Source organism: Psammomys obesus, unplaced genomic scaffold, assembly GCF_907164565.1.
Source record: "Psammomys obesus unplaced genomic scaffold, mPsaObe1.curated_primary_1811, whole genome shotgun sequence".
Lineage (NCBI taxonomy): Eukaryota > Metazoa > Chordata > Mammalia > Rodentia > Muridae > Psammomys > Psammomys obesus.
The window spans coordinates 9,450,108-9,471,628 of NW_026586816.1; the positions used below are offsets into that span (position 1 = coordinate 9,450,108).

The 21,521-nt window shown below is 46.1% G+C and overlaps 1 protein-coding gene across 1 annotated transcript in view; it reads left to right on the top strand.

Moving 5' to 3' along the window:
• The window catches only part of Sel1l2 (SEL1L2 adaptor subunit of ERAD E3 ubiquitin ligase), a 40,590-nt gene extending 29,670 nt beyond the window's left edge, over positions 1-10,920 (top strand). The window contains exons 11-17 of the mRNA XM_055602676.1: positions 134-221; positions 2,340-2,488; positions 3,395-3,560; positions 3,679-3,753; positions 6,392-6,564; positions 9,933-10,061; positions 10,801-10,920. Of these exons, the coding sequence (XP_055458651.1) occupies positions 134-221; positions 2,340-2,488; positions 3,395-3,560; positions 3,679-3,753; positions 6,392-6,564; positions 9,933-10,061; positions 10,801-10,920 (900 nt within the window). The remainder of the gene's footprint in view (positions 1-133; positions 222-2,339; positions 2,489-3,394; positions 3,561-3,678; positions 3,754-6,391; positions 6,565-9,932; positions 10,062-10,800) is intronic.
• Positions 10,921-21,521: the final 10,601 nt, after the last annotated feature.

The window sequence follows — 21,521 nt, forward strand, 5'->3', positions numbered from 1 at the left end:
ATGATGACAGCTACGTTTCTGCTGCTGTTTTAACTAGACTTCAGAACCCTGACTATACTCCTAAGCTGGACAGTGGTTGTTACCATGGGGTTGTGCATGTAGCTGTGAGTAATGCAGTCTGATTACCTTGCAGAATTACGGCGAAGCACTTAAGTACTTCCAGAAAGCTGCCGAGAAGGGCTGGCCCAACGCACAGTTCCAGCTGGGCTTCATGTACTACTGTAGGTACCACAGTGGCTGCCTTGCTTAGGGTGAATTATACATCAGCAAGTCGTCTCCTCCTATAACAGACATGAAAGGCTCAGAGGCTTAAGAGGACATTAAGGCATCAGTTAGAGACAGCTTTAAAAGCCCGGCACAGTGGCACACACCTGTAATCCCAGCAGTCAGGGAGGAAGAGGCAGGTGGATCTCTGTGAGTTCAAGGCCAGCCTGGTCTACAACGGGAATCCAGGACAGACAAGGCTACACAGAGAAACTCTGTTTCAGAAAACCAAAGAGAGAGAGAGAGAGAGCTTTAACGAAACCTAAACATAGAGAGTCAAGATGGGCACCTTTGACAAGCTTAGCTTTGGGTACTTATGAAAGCCACTGTACAACCCAGAAGAAACTGTGACACACACAAGGATGACGCTAAGGAGAAAGATTTGAAATATAAACATATAGGTGTAAGTTAAGAGTGGTTGAGCTTGCAAAGAGAAAAGAAAGAATGTGAGAAAAAAAAGAAATGCAGATATACGGGCAAATTTGGTGATCTGTTTTTGGCATCCTAACAAAAAAAAAAAAAAAAGCCTGGAAGGGTAGAGAGGTTGAAAGGGATCCAAAAGGGGGAAAAGGATAGAACTTCCCAGATAGAGTGAATGAATGAGACTGTGTAGGCCCCTGACAGTGCAGCAGGAAGGCGATAACAGTAGCAGTGGTGGAGGAACAGGAGAGGTGTGGGAAGGGCAGAGGGAGAGGGGAGGAGGGAGAGGGGAGGAGGGAGAGGGAAAATGAAGAGGGAAGGACAGATTCAGTAGTATCCTTATTGTTTGGTCAAGATGGAGACCATTGGTGCGATTGTTGTATTGACATGAGGACCAGCTGACAGCGGGCTAGGGCGTGAACGCAAGGCGAGAACGTGTAGAGTGAAGACACTAGTCCCAAAAGTGTGCCTTCAGAGGAAGACTGACAGGACTGAAAAGAACAGGGTCCAAGAAGGAATTGTTATAAAAAGATAAGAGACCTAACCATAATTATAATTGACAAAAGGGGGTTCTGGGAAAAGTCCAGTTAAGATCTAATGACCCCGGAAAGGTGGAGGCTTCCCGGCCTGGAGAGAGAAGTGGGGTGTCTCACGCTGCAGCCCTAGGAGGAGGAATGAGAGATCCGCTACACAAACTACATAAACGCGAGGCAAGACGGTGAGGAGGGAGGCGGGCGAGGAAGGCCAGGCCGGGGCTGTTGCCTTCTTACGGGCAACAGCGAGGCGGTTAGGGCAAGGGCTCTAGTGAGTGAGCGTTTGTGAGCTTCTGTGGGGGCTGAAAGAGTCCTTCACGCAGAGGTGGGAGGGCAGCAGCCACCTCCCTCGCCTGGGCACATCTGGCCAGAAGTCTCCTGACGTCCTCCAGCCGGTGTGTCCTGCGCTTGTGCTGATCTCGTTCGATCTCAGCTCGGACTCCGGACTCCGTCCCGTTCCTCAAGCTTCTAGGGAAGTGTAGTCGTGACGCCATCGCGCGTTCCAGCTCATCTTACTGTCTCATGTGGGTCCCCGCAGTTTACAGCTGAGCAGACCTGAGTCACATCAAGGCCGCACGTCCTACCCAGGCAATCTGCCTCCGGACTTTTTCGCTCTCTTTAATTTTTGAAAATTGTATTTATTTACTTATGTATTTAGAGAGTCTCACTGTGTCGTCTGAGCTGGCCTTGGACTGACGACCCTCCTTCCACAGTGTGCAGAGCGCTGAGGTTTCAGGGGTGCGCCACCGTGCCGCTAGGCCGGGCTGGGCCACTGCTCCTGCCTTACTCCTTAGGGACTCTGGAGCCGGGGCGGCTGCGCTCGGGGTCCTCCGCCTGCCCGGCCCCAGCCCCTCCCGACCGTGGGCGCCCACTTCTCGCGGCCCTGCTCTGAGTCTGCGGCTGCTTGGGCCCTACGTGTGCCGGTCATGCTAAGGCGCTCGCAGAGGCGCTCCCACGGCCGTGCACTAGTTCATCTTCTCATGCACACGGAACCGAACAGCCCTTCTTTCCTAATTTTCTGAACTGGTCAAGACCACAGCGTAGCTCAGCCCCCACGACCACGACATCCACAGAATGGTGTTTTGTTTTGTAATGCGTGGCTCAAAACATTTTAATTTTCAGCTGGCTCTGGAGTGTGGAAGGATTACAAACGTGCCTTCAAGTACTTTTACCTGGCATCCCAGAGCGGCCAGCCTCTGGCCATTTACTACCTAGCGGAGATGTACGCCACCGGCACCGGAGTGCTGAGGTCCTGCCGAACCGCCGTGGAGGTAAGCGCTCGGCTCTCCCACTGGGTCGCACCCTGCTCCACCGCACTGACAAGGAGGAGAGCACGGAGTAGCTTAACCCGTGGAGGAGGAGGGAGATGGCCCCTTCTCCTGAGTGTCAGCCTTCGGTGCTCTCACCAGGGCTCTCTGGCAAGCCTTGACTCAGCTTGGAAAATAGAGCCCGGTCCTTCCCAGAAAACAGGGTCCTCAGGTGTTTGGCGGTTGGTGACAATTGAGAAAGTGAGTTCTTTCCGCCTGAGCCAGTAATGTACTTTTCAAAAAGAATGCTTTTAGGACCTTAATGCCCTTCATTGATTTATTAAGTACGTTCACTGCACCAGGATAAATCCTCCACGCGGCAATCTGGTCCCTCTGAAACTCATTCCAAAAGCTGCCAGCTAATAATCTATCTTTAGATCTGTGCCTTTGCCAACTTCCTAATGAATTATGTATGGCTAACCTCTTTTGATTACATAAGGGCTATTCAGCTAGGCTGACATTTGTCCCCACGGAGCTCCGCACCCTCCCTCCCCGTTATGCTACCTATACCCTCCGGGTCTCATTTCCACCTCAGCTTTGGCCTTGCGGAGCCACAGCGCCCTTAAAATGACAGACTCAACCAGGAAGCCCTCCAAACTGATATTTTTATCCTGGCTGAACAGCCTTCAAGCCAGGAAAGTTTATTACACAAATTAAAAAGGATCCTGGGATGATTTGCTAAAGACAAAACTACCCTGAGAATCTGGGTGCCTAGAAACATATTAATTCTTCACCCTACGTGATTTTCAAAAGCCAGGCAATTTTTTTAAAAGTTCCTGTCGGCTCAGCGGGCAGAAGCTGAAGTGTAGGTTCAGAGAGGACTGTATAGGATCAAGCTGACCAGCCTGTTCGATTTCTCTTCCCATTCAGCTTTACAAAGGTGTCTGTGAACTAGGCCACTGGGCTGAGAAATTCCTGACGGCCTACTTTGCCTATAAGGACGGCGACGTAGATTCTTCGCTTATTCAGTACGCGCTGCTTGCCGAAATGGGATACGAAGTAGCTCAAAGCAATTCAGCGTTCATTTTGGAATCTCGTAAGATAAGATCTCTGCAATTCCCTAAACGCTCATCTGCATACACGCTTGCTGCATCCCCACTCAAGCCCTCTTAACGCAGCATTTCCTTTTTCTCTTCATCTTCCTTTTCTTTTAGAAAAAGCTAAAATTCTGGGGAAGGAAAAGATGTATCCAATGGCACTTCTGCTATGGAACCGAGCTGCTGTTCAAGGTACAAACAGATCCGCCTAGGTGCGCGGCTGGACCCCGCCCATGACTGCTCCTGTGATCTGCTTCAGTTGTGTTGCTGGGCCCAGAGGCAGAGAGGGACAGGGAGTCGAGGAGGGTCGCTTCAAATTATACTGCCGGTCGAGGCCATTTCCGAAAATGTGTTTCCTTCCTTACTCTCGGGGTCCCTTAGGTTAACAATCCCTCGGAGTCTGTCTCTATCGCCATGGCACCAGAACTGTTGTTTGAAACATGGTAATTTTACTCAAGAAAACAATTTTCTTGGTCTGGCTTTAGTCAGTCATTTGCTGAGTTGTTTACTGAGCTAATCTGAGATGTGACCTGTGTGTCTCTGAATATGTAGGCAAAATTAATTCTGTACAGACGGCGTCTGACTTCTAAAATGAGGCCCTGGTGGTGACAACACACTTCAGAGCTCCGCTCTAACCCTTGGCACGTTAGAATTTTTTAAAGGCATGAATAAGTGGGAAGATCCTTTCTTGGCGTTCTCAAGGCCTTCCTACTTATTGGTTTCACACGTGGTAAGAACTGTAAACTATCATTGCTTGGAACAGCATTGGCAGGTGGTGTTTGAATCACCATGTCCCTTCCAATTTTTTTCCCCAAAATTATAGTATTAAAATCAGGGAGGTGTCGCACAGCTGTCAGGGTTAGCATTTGGATGTGCAAGGAACTCCTTCAGTAAGAGAGCAATTTTATTTCCAATTAGGTTCTTGAAATCATCTCCTGTTAAGGCTGAATCATCCCTTTTAACAGGAAGTAATAGGATAAAAAATGCTTCCCAGCTGATGCTAATATGAAGCAGAAAAACAACAAACCCACAGTGGTGCCTTCGCAGACCCAGCTGAGCTGGTAATACAGCAGCAAGCCATCAATGCAATTTTAGTGAGAAATTCTATGTTTTCTAAAATGCAATAAAGACCTTATTTGGAATGAGAAAACAGCACCAGCAATCTCTCAGCCATGGCAAATCAGCTCAATTGCAACAAACACACGTTGATTTCAAGTCAGGAAAGGGCATGGAAACTGGAACAAAGAAAAGTTGAAAATGAGGAGAGATTCATATTAAGTGGGATACACATACACAAGGCTGCTGAAAATAACCGTGTCACGAAAGGTTGGCATGCCCATTCTCAAAGCTATGGCTGCTGAGAGGCTCACCAGGAAGAAGATCTAATAATGAAAGCTTCTAGTTAGTCATTAATGCTTCTTCTAGCAGCTGCTTCATGTGGAGAGGCTACTGAGCCGTCATGGCTCAGGCAGCAATCATGGAACTGAAATACAAATCTCTCTCTCAGCAACCAAGCATCCAGGAGCCTGTCAGAATTACCACACGTACTCCGTCAGTACCATTCATTGGGATACCACTGCTCTGAGGACAGGCTTGTTCATGTCCTCTAGTCTCAGTGCCTTGGGGGCTCCTGCTCTTCCCTGCAAAGTTTAAGAATACACATGTGTCCCATCCCTTTGTGACTATGGCCAGATGGAACCTTGAGGTCAGGATGATGGCTTGAACAAAATTAGAGATGGGTGGGCTTCTATTTGGGGCATCATGTCTCCCTGGCCTCTGTAGTTACCCTTGCTTGAATGCCATTCCCACCAGCCCTTGCTTCCATCCTCCTGTACATTTTGTATGCATTACCTGGGAAGCAAACTCTGAAAGCTAATGTCTTCATCAGCTTAAGAACTTTAAAACATTAGCTCTGTTTAGGGGCCAAAGATGGCTCATGGTGTCATATCTCCTTCAATTCTGTAATAGGAAGACCCTAGAGGCATCACTTTAAAAAATTAGCCACCGCACAAATAGGCGGTGAATTTTGAAAGGACTCCTGTATCTCAAGGCATACCTCAGACCCTACTACACATGGTTCCCATTTTCCAAAAAAACACAGACTTTGTGAAGGGTTGGCCTCAGCTGAGACAAATATCCAACATGAATTTTTCCTCATCCTCTCAAGCCACAGAACAGAAGCATGGCCATTGCCCAACACACACACACACACACACACACACACACACACACACACCATCTCTAAGTGACCTTCAAAAGAATGAGGTTGCATATATTTAAAAGTAATGTGGTTTTCCCCTCCTTGATATCTCCATGTTTGTTGGAAAGTAATATCCTAAATCACCTCTGGGGAAGGCATTTTCTAAAAATATCCTAGCATGTTTGTCTAATCATTCCATAAATATTTATCAAGTACCATACTAGGCTCCAGAACTCTCTCAGTAATTAAGAGCCTGTGGCTCTCGCCTTGCCCTGACTGGGCTACTGCCTATGAGAGCAGTGTTTTAGAAAGGCATTCTAGGGACAAGAAAGATGGGATTTAGTTTTCCAAGACTTGTCGTTCTACCTCCAATTTAAAAGGTAAAATGTGTAGTGTATCATTTCTTTCAGAATATTACAACCATGAAGGTTACCCTGCACCGAAGCCTAGTAGCAGTGAGCACCGTGTCTTGTGTTTCCTAAGTACACGTAATCTTCAGTGTGAGATTTTGAGCATTTCATGTGCACGCTTGTATACATGCATGGGTCTGTGGTGTTTTCACAGCTTATTAGGTTGACTCGCTGAGAACTATACATGAGCCACTGGTAATTTTCCTGCGGTTTCTCTCAGGGAACGCTTTTGCTCGGCTGAAGATTGGAGATTACCATTACTATGGCTATGGGACCAAGCAGGACTACGGCGCCGCGGCCACACATTACAGCATCGCCGCAGACAAGCACCGCAGTGCCCAAGCCATGTTCAACCTGGCCTACATGTATGAACACGGCCTGGGCATCGCGAAGGTAACTGCCTTGGTTCAAAGCTAGTAATGACAGCTGTGTGAGAAGGAAAAATTCATAGATGTTTGGGACTGCATTGATGTCATTAATGTAGAAGAAAAAGAGTCCCTCCCCCTTGTGCTAACACAAAGAACTATACTATTGCCTTCATATCCTCCATTTGCACTAAGGACATATTAATTAGTAAAAGAAAGCTAATTTGGGCCTGATTCGTACATTCCTCCTTTTCCCAACACACACTTTTATAATGAGCCCTGTCTCTACTTCTTCACTGCCAGGACTTAATTACTGACATCTCCACCAACTCCTAAACTGTCAGTAACAATAGCGAAGTGGAATGAGGCCCACGTTAGAGATTAAGATGACATTCATCAATCTAGAGACATCTCACAGAGCAACTGTTATCTCCAAGACACCATACTGGGCACTCTAGAGAGGCCTCAGAGACTGTAGCTGTCTTGAGGTGCATTCAGTAATGAAAGAAAGCTAACACTACAGGTGCTACTGGGGGACATCCCTTAGTCAGCGGGAGTAATCAGGCAAAGGATCCTGAGTCTGAGTCGGAGGCAGGTGTATAGGTATGTTAAATGCTAATATTAACCAGTCTTGGTTAGGTGATACATATATGTAAAATCACATATACACACACATATATATACACATAAAATACATTTTCTGTGCATCAGGAATCCACACTGCAGAGGTCGAACCATTTGACCTCATTTGCAGAATCTTTGGTAATGGATCCGGGCTATTATGCAAGGCTTGTCTGATCCCAAGCATTTCAGGGAAAAAAACAACAAACAATGGATCTGACAATGAGCCATTCTTAGTCACCAAGCAGGTTTCTCTCTGTTTATACTGCTAACTATTTCTAGGATGAAAGACTGTGGAGACTGTTGGCTCTGAGCTTTCTTCAGCCCAGCAGGACTACCAATGGAGAAATTCCTGAGAACTGCTGAGCGATCTGCAGCCAAAGGCGGCTGCTTCTGCCCACCCAGCGGTGGGGATCCCTCTGTCTTGCTCTCCCCGCAGGCTGCCTTTACCTCTCATCAGCCTCAGCACCCTGAGCACTAAAATATCAACAACAAATCCAGTCTGCTTTCCCCACATCTCGCAGGTGTCAGCCCCCCCACCCGTGTTTGTACCATAGACAGAGCCCACTACCTAAATTAAATAATTCTGATGGTGTTGATGACTGACCCACCACCTCCCGCTGCCATCCACATCAGAGAAGTACCTAAAGACCCCCGGCCCACCCCCGGCTTAGAGGACGAAATGAACGAGCCTGCGTGCAAGGCTTTGTAGTTAAATGCTATGTGGAATGGCTGTCATTACATCAGAAAGGAATCTGAACAGCTGCTAAGTTTTCAATACGATGAAGGTTTTTATTCATAGTTCCGCACACGAAACACCATAACCCCACAGAAGCACTATTTCCAGAAAGTGTACAAATGAACCCACCCGGCCTGCTCCATCACTCAGCTCTCCCAGTAACTCAAAAAATAACTTGGTCTCCTGACAGCCACATCCTCACCACAGTGAGACCATTTCCCCCACCCCAGAAGCTTTGGTTTTCTGCCAGGGCCACCAGTGAAGCTCTTTGCCTGCCACTTTGCTCACAATTCAGAAAGCAGCCGTGGGGACATCTGTTTCACACTCAGAACAAGAGCTGTAGGCTCTTCCCTCTGACTGCTTTTCCATCTCTTCCTGCCAGCTTTCTTCTTAACTCACTTGGATCAGTTTTCTTCCCTTGAGGTCTCCTGGGTTTTCCTTTGTTGTTATGCCAGAAAGCGTCTACATTAAAAAACCAGAGGTGGAGCTGGGCATGGTGGCACATGCCTTTAATCCCCACTCTCAGGAGGCAGAGGCAGGTAGATCTCTGTGAGTTCGAGGCCAGCCTACTCTACAAACTGAGTCCAGGACAGCCAAGGCTACACAGAGAAATGCTGTCTCAACAAAGAAACAAAACCAGTAGTGGAGTGGGAGACAAATAGAAACCAGACAAAGAGAGAAATAAAGAAGAGAAACAAGGGACTTCATTCAGACCTAGGTCTCAGGACTAGGGATTTCGCTGATGAGAGATCCCTGGATTTTGTCCTTTGTTTAGAAATTAGAAAAGTAAACCCAAGTGTTCAGGGCAGTTTACTAATCTCAACATCTAGCCAAATTAATAAAGTGAGTCTAACCATCATAAGCAGCCTGACGAGTCAAGCCCCAAACTCATTCCATAGCGTTTGGGAGGATGGCCTTTCTAGTGCCACCGTGCACTGTAGCATCTCTTCAGCAGGTCACTTCACCATCCCTGTCACCAGATCTCGTGCAAACCAGTGGGGAAAATGAGTGTACTGTCATTTCCAGAGAGTGTCCGAGAATGAAGGAAGACTGGCGGATCATGTAAACACCTGCATGTAAGGAGTGAAGTGAGGGATAAACCAGCTCTTGTGGAGGCCGCGTGAAAATATAAGCCGCTGGTGCGCTCATCTGCCTTTGCAGACAGTCAGTGTGGGCAGATGATTTATCCTGATAGCTTCCCTGAGAAGCACCTCAGCTCAGGGCCAAGGACAACCCAAAGTCTGATTCCTCCAAAGTTCGCCCCAGAGAACCAAGGAATTTTGGAGGGCATCACTTACAGAACATGAGTCAGGAGTTACTAAGCCACTGCGCTGGTAGGTTCTCATTCAGCGTGGATGATGACTTCTCCAAAGCAGCAAAGATGGACCCCTTCACAGCGTCCTCAACAGCCCAGTCTAGGGCCTGCCTGGACACATGCAAATAGGACAGAATTACAAAAGGCTGTGAGTCGCAGCTGAATACTGAACTGTGAGGGTCAGTGGCCCTCCCCAACTCCTGCTGTGAGCAAGTGTCAACAGCTCACAAGCCCAGCTGACCTGATGAAGCCGGTGGTGTTTTTTTTGGGGAGGATAGCGCTGTCCAGCACACCTGCAGTAAAATTAGCCAAGGATGTGGACTTAAAAACACACACATGCCGTTGCTAAGACCAAGCCCCTTGTTCCGTCCTCGCTAGCTGAGTTGCTTTGGCTTCTTTCCCCCCACCCCCACCTGTGAGACAAGTTGAGTTCCCATACTTTTAATCTCCCTCTCCTGCTACATCTGCCTTTCTCCTGCCTTCAAGACATGTGTATCTACGACCACCTAGGTAGTCAAGGAGACTCTGTTTTAAGGTCTATGGCTTTATTTTCAAATCCCCCTTTGCTGTGTATGATATGACATAGCCTCAGGCTCCAGGGATAAGGCAAGGACAATGTTGTGGGCCCATTCTGTCTACCAAATATAAATTGTGATAGCTCTAACAACAGTTTCTGTTTCGAGAAGCTGTTCCTGATGAGCACGCACTGCTTTCTTTCTAGGACATTCACCTGGCCAGAAGGTTGTACGACATGGCTGCTCAGACAAGCCCAGATGCGCACCTACCTGTGTTCTTTGCCCTTATGAAACTGGAAACTATGCATTTGCTCCGAGACATCCTGTTTTTTAATGTAAGTTCATCTCGTCTCAGGTAGATTCTCAGAAACTCTGAAAACTCCAAGAAACTCAGGACAAAGTGATGAGGCTTACCAAGGGAGTTTTGGGTTTTGTTGTTGTTGTTGTGTGTGTTTAGTTAACTTGTCTTTGATAAGTAGAATGCAAAGTGTTGCACTTACTGCATAGCAGTTCCACCTGTTGAGTGTGCATTGACACTATGTAGAACAAGCAGTGAATTAATTCAGCGCATAGTCTTTCCAGCACACTACGCCCAAAGCCTTGAGCAGAGATGTGCTATGTATACTTGTTCAAAACACAACTCTTGCCATTGAAATCTGAGCTTGGAAGCAGATGGCAGGTGGCAGGAGACACCATAAAGAGCTGGATTTCTTAAAAGTAGAAATTAGATCTTTTTTTTAGATAGGATATTATGACATAACCAAGGCTGACCTGGAAGTCGCTGGGTAACCCAGGCTGACCTCAACTTTGAGGCCCTTCACAGGGCAGGGATTACAGGCAAGTGCCGCCATGTCCAGCTAAATTTATACTTGAGGCTATTCATCTTTGAGGTGGTAATTAAGCCCATGCATGAGCTGTGCCCTGAGTCAGATCACTTCTTCTAAGAGAGAAGGAAGCAGGAGGGGTGGCCTGTGGGTGGGACTGGCAGTGGTGGGTTTGTGAGGAGAAATGGTTCTGACCATGGTGCGATGCTGGGATTGTTTTCTTCTTTGACTGAATGCCTCTTGCCAGCAGTTTACCATGAGATGGAAGTGGCTGAAACTGGACAGCACCGTTGGACCATACTGGGATTTATTTGTGATTGGCCTAATTGTTGCCGTGCTGATCTTCTTGCTTAGAAGTCGTCATAGGTAGGCTCTGGACCATCAGAAAACCTGCTTGCAGGTTCACGCAAGCTATCCTCACAAAATAAAGAATGTCCTCATTCAAGTCAAAAGCTGCTGCAGATTTCCCACACAGGCTGTCACAGAGAGTGGACAGAGCTTAACAAACAATGCCACACCTCCTGCTTAGTTGAGGGGACCACAGGGAGATGCCGAGGACAGGTCATCTAAGACATTGTCCCATGTTTGTCATCTTGGTGAGCTGGTCCTGACCTCAGTAAAGGTCACCATCTTCATGCTGTAACAAAGGTGCTGCACCCTTTAAGAGGCAAAGGTGGTTATCTTGGCTCTGGAAAGCATGCTGAAGTGAAGGTAAGGCTGAGCCCAGGGAAGGTAGGACTGTAGCTATCTGAGAAGATGACAAATAGATATTGCACAAATAGATTCCATAGCAACGACCCTGGGAGCAAACTAAGGTCCTGAGGAGTAGCAAGTACTTGACAGCAGCCAGAGGAAGAGCAGAAGATGCTATCATCTTCCTAGGCATAAATTAAAAGGTCTACTTTCCTGGCTCCCAGCAGGAAAGTCAGTGGGGCTAAGACAAAAGCTGGGGAATTAGTGGATGAGGAGAATCAATAAGCCCATGACCTATGTTGAAGGCAAAGCTTGAATCCCAGCTCTTTAACTCTCTCTGACCTTTCAGTCTCAGTTTCCTGATTCACAAGACAAAAACAAAACAAACGAACAAACAAAAAACCTTGGACAGTAGGCATGAGTGTTAAATAAAATAATGTATGCAATAGAGTAGCAAAGATCCTGGACCAAAGGTGTACCTCATAAACAGTAGTGTTGGGGGCTGGAAAAATGGCTCAATAGTTAAGAGCGTTTGACTGGTCTTTTAGAGGACCCTGGTTCGATTGCCAGCACCCACATGGCAGCTCACAGTTATCTGTAGCTCCAGTTACAGAGCGGACCCCCTCTTCCGGCTTCCGTGGGTACTGCACATGGTGCACAGACATACAAGCAGGCAGAATGCCCGCAGACATAAAATAAATAAATAAAGGTAATTTCAAAAAATAAACAAGTGGCACTTTTGAATATCCTTTTAAAAGTCATGGTGAGGAAGCCAGACACGGTGGTGGATGCCTGTGATCACCACACTTGGGAATCTGAGGCACTGCAGGTGAGGCCAATCTGGCATGAAGAGAGAGGGTTCAAGGCCATCCTGGTCAACAAGAGGACAGCCTATTTGAAAACACAAGAGCAGACACAAACAAAACCTCAAGTGAGTTGGAACAGGGTTCAACTGAGTTGATAGCTGAGTTGATAGTCAGCATGGCTGTGTCCTGTGGCTGTCCAGCCAAAATGCTGAGTGCCAATACGAAGAAATCCATTCTGGTACTTTATAATCCAACACAGTGATAAGAGTCTTCGGTTGTTTTTCATTATACAGAGAACAGTACAGATAAGAGAACCTAGAAGAACTTGGAAAGATGTCTTTAAAACTAACAGTTTACAAGTCATCATGATGTCCATTTCTGGGCCTCTGGTGCCCAAGGGCAAGAGCCTCCTTCTGGGAAAACCACTGACAACTTCCCATTATGGCAGTAAAGCATTTTGTACTGTGTTCTGCATTATTTAGCAGAGAGCAAACAGAGCCACAAGCAAGTGTACAGATTCTATTCCTAATAGAATCCAAGCAAGATGTAGCAACATTGAGTTACTGTCTTCATGACAGTAAGCAAGTCACAAGCAGATGATGACCCCAGAGCAAGCTAAGGTCACCTTAGTGTCCAGAAAACACAAGATTTGCTTTGCCACATCAGTCATGGGGCTGCTGGGGCCTCACTCCTGAAAAATCAGCCAACTTCAGTGGATGCCACCATAGCCAGCACGAAGGTAGCCAAGGCTTGGCAAGCATTCTGGTTCAGGGTGAATGAGGGTGGGATCAAGTAGCTTACCAAAAGATCTCAAACCAAGAGGGAGGAGGGATGGACGCAGAGGGAAGGGAGGTCACTTCTGGCAGCCTCATGTGTCACACAGGGTTCAAACCCAGTGCCTTTTTCTTAATTTAGGTTCCCCTCCAAGCTAACCAGGGATTTCAGTGTAAGCAGTTTATCAAGAAAAACAAGCAAGAGGGGAACACTAAGGTGGGCATCAAAGTTAACACCCCTGGTCACTGGAGATCACGGCAGATTTCTGGCAATTTGGGTAGAACATGTACTTTCTAGATATTCTGACCGTGGAGTGAGGATGGCAGGAATTTACCACAACTCCCAGGCATCATGACTAATGAGTTATCTAGGAGATATTAATTGCCTAAGCTTCCACACAGATGAATGGTGCCTTAGACAAGGCCCTTGGGCCAGTGCTTCTCAACCTTCCTAATGCTGCAACCCTTTGATAGTTCTTCAGGTGGTGGTGACACCCAACAGCAAAATGATTTTCACTACTACTTGATATAACTATAATTTTGCTATAAGGTAAATATCTGAGATGCAGGGTGTCTGAGATATGACCCCTTTCAACACCCAAAAGGGGTCGAGACCCACAGGTTGAGAACCACTGCCTTGGGCTAAGTTATCAGTTTCACTTTCAAAGCCCTCACTCAGAGGCCTGAGGGGATGGAGGCAGGACAGCTGCTTTCTACACCTCACACTCCTCCAGTGCAACAGCCACTGAGCATGTTCTGTGTCCCAGCTACTCTCCCAAGAACTTGAGAAACCCGTTTGAGTCCTGTGTGGTCTTGGTCCTCAGGAAGCTTGCTGTGTATGGGCCAAGAGTCAACACATCCACCCTGTGACCAGCATTTTCTCCGGTTGGTTGCCTCATCCTCCCGGTCTGTGAAGGTTTTCCCTTCCGGTTTTATGGACGCGTGAAGCGATGATCAGCTGTCTTCCTAGGACAGCACGAACCCGTAGCTCCAGGGCTGGCAGCCACAGCTCAGTGCTGCTGCCCAAGGGGCCACTTAACAGGCCTCACTCATGTGCGGTCAGGAGTCCCACCCTCCGTAGAAAGGGATTTCAAGATGAGCCAGTGGGAAGCAGCATGGAACTTGTGAAAAGGGACTGAGTGCGGGAGTTAGGAATGTGGACGTGAGTTTGTCAAGAGAGCGTTCTCATTGCTTTTATATAGACACATATGATTTCGGTGGATTCTCAGTTCCTAGCTTCAAAGGGTTAGTAAGGATTTAAATGGGATCCTTGTTGAGGTGTATTAGATGGGCTCATGGGAAAGGGTGTTTTTATTGTAAACAAAAGTCTTATGAGAGTCCTCAAAAATATCAGAAAAGAATAAATGTCACACACACTCGGGTCTTAGCATGGTTTATTGCTTTTTTAACACTATTAATCTCTACAGAAGAAGAATAATGTCCACATACAGGAAAGGTGTTGCTAATTGTGTGGCAATCCTTGATCTTCAGCTGGTGAGAGCTCTCCATTCCCTCCCCAGGTCTCCTTTCTCCCCCGCCCCCATGGCCAGAGCAATCCACAGAGGGCGTGTAGAGCAGAATCCTGTGCTGTGGTGCTGCCCAGTGAACAAGCTCTGCCTCTGGACGAAGTGCAGGGCCCAGGAGAACGGGCCGACCAAGGGTAGCAATGTGTCTAGAACTAAATGCAGCTAGTCTCCGCAGCCTGGAACCTTGGGGGCAGGGCAGGAGTGTGGCAGATGGTTCCACCCCGTTAGCTTCCCTCCCCCCATCCCTCCCCATCCCTAGCTCTTGCATGGCTGAAAGGAGCAAGGGTTGTGACAGGATGTCTTGAGGACAGGACCTGTTTCACTAACCTGGCACAGAAGTCACCCTGTGAAGGAGCCTTCTGAGCATGGAAGTTTGCCAGGTTGGCAATCAAGATTCTGCACTGGGAACCTGCCATCTTGGCTTAGGATACTGAGACAGGGGTCGGGTGTGACAGAGGCCTTTCACCACCTTGGTAGGTTTAAGGATACTGTGAATGGGGGTGTTCCCCTGTTTCTCTCTTAGCCACTGCTCTTTCCACGCTGTTGTCCATCTGTCTTTGCTGGACGGAGTTGTGTCCTCACCCCAGCTGCTGGTGCACAGGCACCTAGCCCCATAGCAGCAAGCCGTCTCTCTCTTGCTTTCACTGTTTTCTTTTCTGTCCTCTGGCACCATAGCCTCACATCTTCAAATTTGTTATGGTCTCTGTGTTCCAAATTGTTGTGTCACAGACCCAGGTGCCCACCACCTCAAGGAAGAATACTCCAAAGGATAACTCTGTCAGCTCCTTCCCACAAACTGGTAAGTGTCCTTTTGTTGTTGTTCTAACGAAGGTGGCAGATTAAGTGCTGTCAGTGGCTCCCCTATTACTTTCTCCTTTGGCTGACATTTAGGGGGGAGCTATGTCTTCCTTTGCACAGTGGAAAGTGAAACAACAATCAGAAGCTTCCGAAGACCTTTGTTGACACGCCCACACTTCAGGACTTCAACACTGTGCAACTCAACAGTAACACAGGGCAGCACTCGCCATCTTGGGCCCCCACTCCTGTGGGAGCAGAGAGCAGTCTTGATTGGTTGACCATTGTATTCGTAGCACCCAGGAGTGTGCCTGCGTATAAACCTAAAATAGGATGCCAAGCTGGCTGCCAAGGTCTTTCAGACATTAAAATAACAGTTACCCCTAATAATACCAAAGGGAAAAACACGGGATTATGAAAGAAAATAAGGAAATAAGCTGTTTTCCTTTACCTACAGAGTACTCCTGACACCAATTACATGGGAAGTTTCTCCAGAACAACAATTTCTTCAACTCTCGGTGCTCTATAACTCTATCCAATTCTGATGCCATCTACCCAGAGATATGCTGACACTATAAACTGAAAGACAGTCCTACAAGACTTCTCTGTCTGCAGATGTGGCCATCTGACACCAGTCAGGTTACCTGTACTTTTGTCCGGCCTGACTACAACCTCGCTTCTCATAGGCGCTGTTTATACTAGTCAGTGAGACATCTGCTTGCCAGTTCATTAAAGTATATCGCTGAGGAATCTACCAGATCTCGGCACCTACAGTTACAATCACCTCAAACAGATGCCTAGCCGCCAGTGTAAACACACAGTAACAGCCAAAACAGCATGTCCCGTAGATCCCAGTAACTCTACCATGGGAGGCCTGAGAAATGCAGCATAGCTGAAGCCAGGACAAGAACCTTAAAATAGCCACTACGAAGATGACAGAAATCTTTAAACCTTAAAGAGGGAAGAATAAAACAGTTCAAGACCTGAAATGGAAATAGAGCCAATAAAGAAAGCCCAAACTGAGGGAAATATGGAAATGAAAAATTTAGAAACTTAGGCTAGAGAGATGGCTCAGTAGTTAAGAGCACTGTCTGGTCTTTCAGAGGTCCTGAGTTCAATTCTCAGCAATGATTGTGGCTCACAACCATCTATACTGGGATCTGATGCCCTCTTCTGGCATGCAAGTGTGCATGCAGATATACATAAAATAAATCTTTACAAAAAAATAATTGTAAAAAAATTAGAAACGTGAACAAGAACCTCAGAGCCAAGCCTCATCAACAGAAATAAGAAATGGAAAAGAAAGAGACTCTTCAGGAATTAAAAACAAGACAGAAAAAATAGATAGATACCTAGGTCAAAGAAAATGATAAATCAAAAAAATTCTAGACACAAAACATCCAGAAAATCTGAAACACTATGAAAAGATCAAAACTAAAAATAATAGAGGGAGGAGAAGAAACCCAGGTCAAAAACACAGAAAATCTTTTCAACAAAATCATAGAAGAAAATTTACCTAACCTAAAGAAGAAAGTACCTATCAAAGTATGAGCAGCATACAGAATATCAAATAGACTGGACCAGAAAAGTAAGTCTCCTCAGCACACAATAATCAAGCAAAAAAGACCAGGTCCCATATAAAAGCAAACCTATTAGAATAGCATACTTCTCCCTATCAGGTCTCCTCACCACTGTCTGGATCCTCTTTCTCTGTGTCATAGTAAGGCCACCTCACCAGGGGAGGTGATCAAAGGCAACCAAGTTCATGTCAGAGGCTGCCCTACTCCCCTTGCTAGGGGAGACTACATCTGTGCAGGCTACATCCATCTAGTCATACATCCGCATGGTCTTTGGTTGGAGTATCAGTCTCTGCACGATCCCCCCACCCCACCCCGCCAGGCCCAGATTTCTTGGCTCTGTTGTTCTCTTTGTGGAGCTCCTGTCCCCTCCAGGTCTTTCTATCTCCCCTTTATTCCATAAAACTCCCTGTGCTCTGCCCAAAGTTTGGCTATGAGTCTCAGATGGTAGGGGAGGAGGACCTCCCCTATCAGGGGGCTAGGGGAGGGGCGTAGAGGGGAAGGAGGAGGAAGGGTGGGCTTCTGGGAGGATATGGGGGTGACTCTAGCTGAGACTCCTAGTAGCAGAGGTCATGGAGACAAAAGCGAACACCCTCTAACTAGACAGGACTTCTAGTGAAGGGAGGGGAACACCAGCTCACCCACAAAAACTCCAGCATTGCAATTCTTAACATCTATACACCAAGTTCATAACAAACACTACTAAGCTTAAATCATATATTGACCCTCATGATAATGGGTAAATGCAGTACCCCACTCTCTCCAATAGACAGGTCATCTAGACAAAAACTAAACCATGTACTTAACATATCTACAGAACATTTCACTTAAACACAAAAGAATATGCCTTGCTAGCAATTCAAGGAACTTTCTCCAAAACTGACCACATACTAAGATGTAAGAAAGTCTCAACAGATACATGGAAATTGAAATAACATCCTGTGTCCTATCTGACCACCACAGACTAATGCTGGATATCAAGTATGGAAACAACAGAAAGCTAACAAACTCCTGGAAACTGAACAACAAACTCACTCCTGGATGAAAAACTTTAAACTACTTAGAACTGAATTAAAATGAATACACAACATACCCAAACTTATGGGACAAAATAAAGGTGGTTCTAACATGCTAGTTTACAGCACTAAGTACCAGAGAGACGGCCACCTGCAGCCAGGGGCCCTTCCAGCGGAGGGAGGACTTCCTCATTCAAAGCAGCAGGTGATAGAATGGGAAAATATTTTTATCAGCTACACACCTGATAGAGAGCTAAAATATATAAAGAACTCAAAAAAAAAAAAAAAACCTAGATGTCAGAAAAAGAATCCAATTAAAAATGGGGTATGGAGCTAAACAGAATTTTCAAAAAAAAGAAAACTCAAATAGCTGAGAAGCACTCAAGAAATGATCAACATCCTTAGCCACCAGGGAAATGCAAATCAAAACCACTTTGAGATTTCACCTTACACCCTTCAGAATGGCCAAATAAACAGTAGCTCATGCTGGCGAGGCTATGGAGTAAGACACCCAGACAGTGCTGGTGGGAGTGCAGACTTGCACTTCCCTACGGAAATCAGAGTGGTGGTTCCTCAGTAAGATGGGACTCCCTCTACCTCAGGATCCGGCTATACCACTCCTGAGCATATACCCAAAAGAGGCTTCTTTTGACCACAGAGACATTTGCTCAATCGTCTTCATTGCTGCTCTATTCACGACAGCCAGAAATTGGAACAACCTTGATGTCTGTCAACAGACGAATGGCTAAAGAAAATGTGGTATACTTACACAATGGAATATTACTCAACCATTTACAAAATGAAATAATGAGATTCACAGGTAAACTGATGGAACTAGAAAAGAAATCATCCTAAGGGTGGCAACCCAGGCCCAGAAATACAAATATGGCATACATTTGCTTATAGGAGTATGTTAGCTGTTAAGTCAAAGACAAGCAAGTCACAGTCTATAGAACCACAGAGGTTAGGTATAGAGGAACTGGGGGAAGGGACAGATATCCCTAGGGAAGGTAAGTAGAGTTAGTTATCGATAGATGGGAGGGGGACCAAAGCAAGTGAATCAAATGGGGGGGAGGGGATGAAGAAAGTAATATGGAAGAGGGAAAGCTAAAAGCAAGGGCCATTTGAAAGGCTGTATGGAAATCTAATACAGTAGAAGCTTATGAAGGAAATCTAAATGAAACTGCCAAATAACAGGGGAGACAGAGCCCCAACTGGACACCCCTCATCACCAAATGAAGCTTCAGTACCAGGAAAGGATACACTGTTATTCGCCAAAAAGGTCTCACTGGAACTTCCAAACAACCCAGACCATTGCAAAGACCATAGCCTCCCCATAAACTGGTAGCAAGGCTCTACTGATGAAAATAACACCCATTGAACACAAAGAAGCTGAACTGTGCCTTCACAGACCCTCCACCCCCAATGGCTAGTGTTTTGGTACAGGAAGGTACTGTGCATGCTACTAAAGGAGAAATGTAAAGGCCAACCCATCTGTGAACCCTATAGTCCACAACAGTGTCCCCCACACAAAGTGCATTCTTGCAGCGGAGGCACAGAGCTTGCAGAAGTAACCAACCCCTCCATGGGATGAACCCATGCCCAGCGCTGCTTAGGTGACCAAGCACCTGACACTACACAGCCAGGGACCTAAGAGAAAAGCAAATACTACTGTCCTACCCCTAATGACATTCTGCTGGACTCCTGGATCACTGATGCTTCGCCTCCTCAGAGAAGCTTCCTCCTGCAGCAGAGGGAACAAGTACAGAGCCACAGCCAGACAACATGCACCGAGTGACAGACCTCAGGCCTAAGTGGGATGTTGCTATCAAATCCCTCCCCGAGGGCTCAGGGAACCCTAGAGAAGAGCCCGAGGGGATGAAAGACACTGAGAAAATAAGGCCTTCACAACACAGAAGCACAAGCGCACCGAGGACCTTGCAGACGGAGGGGCCTGTGCAGCCTTGTGGGTCTGCACCGGATGGGGTCCTAGAGCTGAAGGTGGAGCGGACTCCCGGGGGTCTCACTGAGGAAAAGACCCTCTTCTTTAGGGAGCCTGCATGCCCGGTAGCAGATACACAACAGAAAAAGCAAACTCAACAGCACCACTGCAAGTCCCTTGTTTCCTAACGTCATGTCGGGGCTGTATTTATTGATTGTTTTTCTCACTTTTTACCCTTCAGCTTTGCATATATATAAAACGCTTCCAGCTTCGTGCTTTTACGGCATTCCTGAATGTTTCCTGGGCCTTAGGCAGGGATAGGGTGGAGGGCTCCTTCTGTTTGTTTTTGTCCTACTTCAATGTGTTTGTTTTTTTATTGTATTATATTTTGTTATTATCCCTTACATTCTTGTTTGTTTTCTAATAAAGACAGGAAGGGTATTGATCCAGTTGGGAGGAGAGGTTGGGAGGAACTGGGAGAAGCAGAGGGAGAGAAACTGTAATCAGAATGTATTGTATGAAAAAAACTATTTTCAATAAAAAAAAAAGATTGTTCTGGGAGAGGAAGACAACATTGAGGAAATAAACAAACTAATGAAAAGTAAGGTTATTGATGACTAAACCATTTATATAAGTTATAATAGAATAAGCCATCTAAAAGTGACCCAAATATATGTTATAGTGCTGGTGTTTCAAATCAATGCAGAATTAGTTTTTATCAGTTTGTATGGGGTAGCCTGCTAGAAAAAAATCAAAGTGTTACCTCAAAATTTTTATTAGATTCTAGAGAGGCAAAGATTTAAACATGATAAACTTTAATAAACATACATTAAGTTCAAAGACACAAACAGGTTTAAAGATAAAATGTTAGAAGAAAATATGATAATTCAAAAGTAACAAAGCAGCAAAAATCGTGGTATAGCTATCAGACAAAATACTTTACATTAAGAAAAGGAGGAAAGGTATAGCTCAGTGATAGAGCATAAGGCCCTGGTCTGACCCCAGTACTGAACAACAGTAACAAGGAGATAGGAGGGCATTTCACAGTGGAGCAATTCCTCGGAAGCTACAACTGTTACAAACATAACAACAAATACACGAAAGGACAGCTGACCAAGTGAAGAAATGGAAGCTGCAACAGTAGAAGCTAACTGTTCAGGGCCCCACTTCCAGCAGCAGAGCAGAGGAAAAGGAAGACTTTAACACTACAAGTCACCTAGAGAGAGTGAGATCTATTAAAACATCCCTCCCAACTACAGAGCTCTGGAAAATGTTCTGGCAGCTCATCAAAACACTTGATCATATTTTACATGTGTAGGCGTTTTGAGGCCATAAAATTATCTAATATTGCATATTAATAATGGTTCCAGAACTCTGCAAATACACTAAAATCCACTCAATCTTCTCTTCGAAAGGGAAAATTTATGTTATGTAAATTATAGTGCCATTCAAGCTGCTATAAAAAAAAATAAGCTGATGGAGCCAATATGAGAGTCCTCACACTTGCTAGGGTTTGGGGAAGATGAGTGTTACCTTATTGTTTAAACTTGAACTCTAAGGCTATAGTCAAAATAAAGGGATGCTGAGACAACAGAGAAGAACGTGTTATCGCCTCGCTCCCAGCCTCCTTGTGAAAGAATAAAGCCCTAGCATAATACTGTCAACACTATTTTACAAGACTGGAGCAGTGCAGGGTCAGAGGCAAGGCGGGACAGATGCCCAGCAGCAGGATATCTGCTGCGGTTGGGCGCCTAAAACACTCTGGATAAGAACCGGGTACGTGACTCTACCCACATCTGCCTTCCCGCCTTCCCTGTTCCGGGTGCGTGACTCCACCCACTGC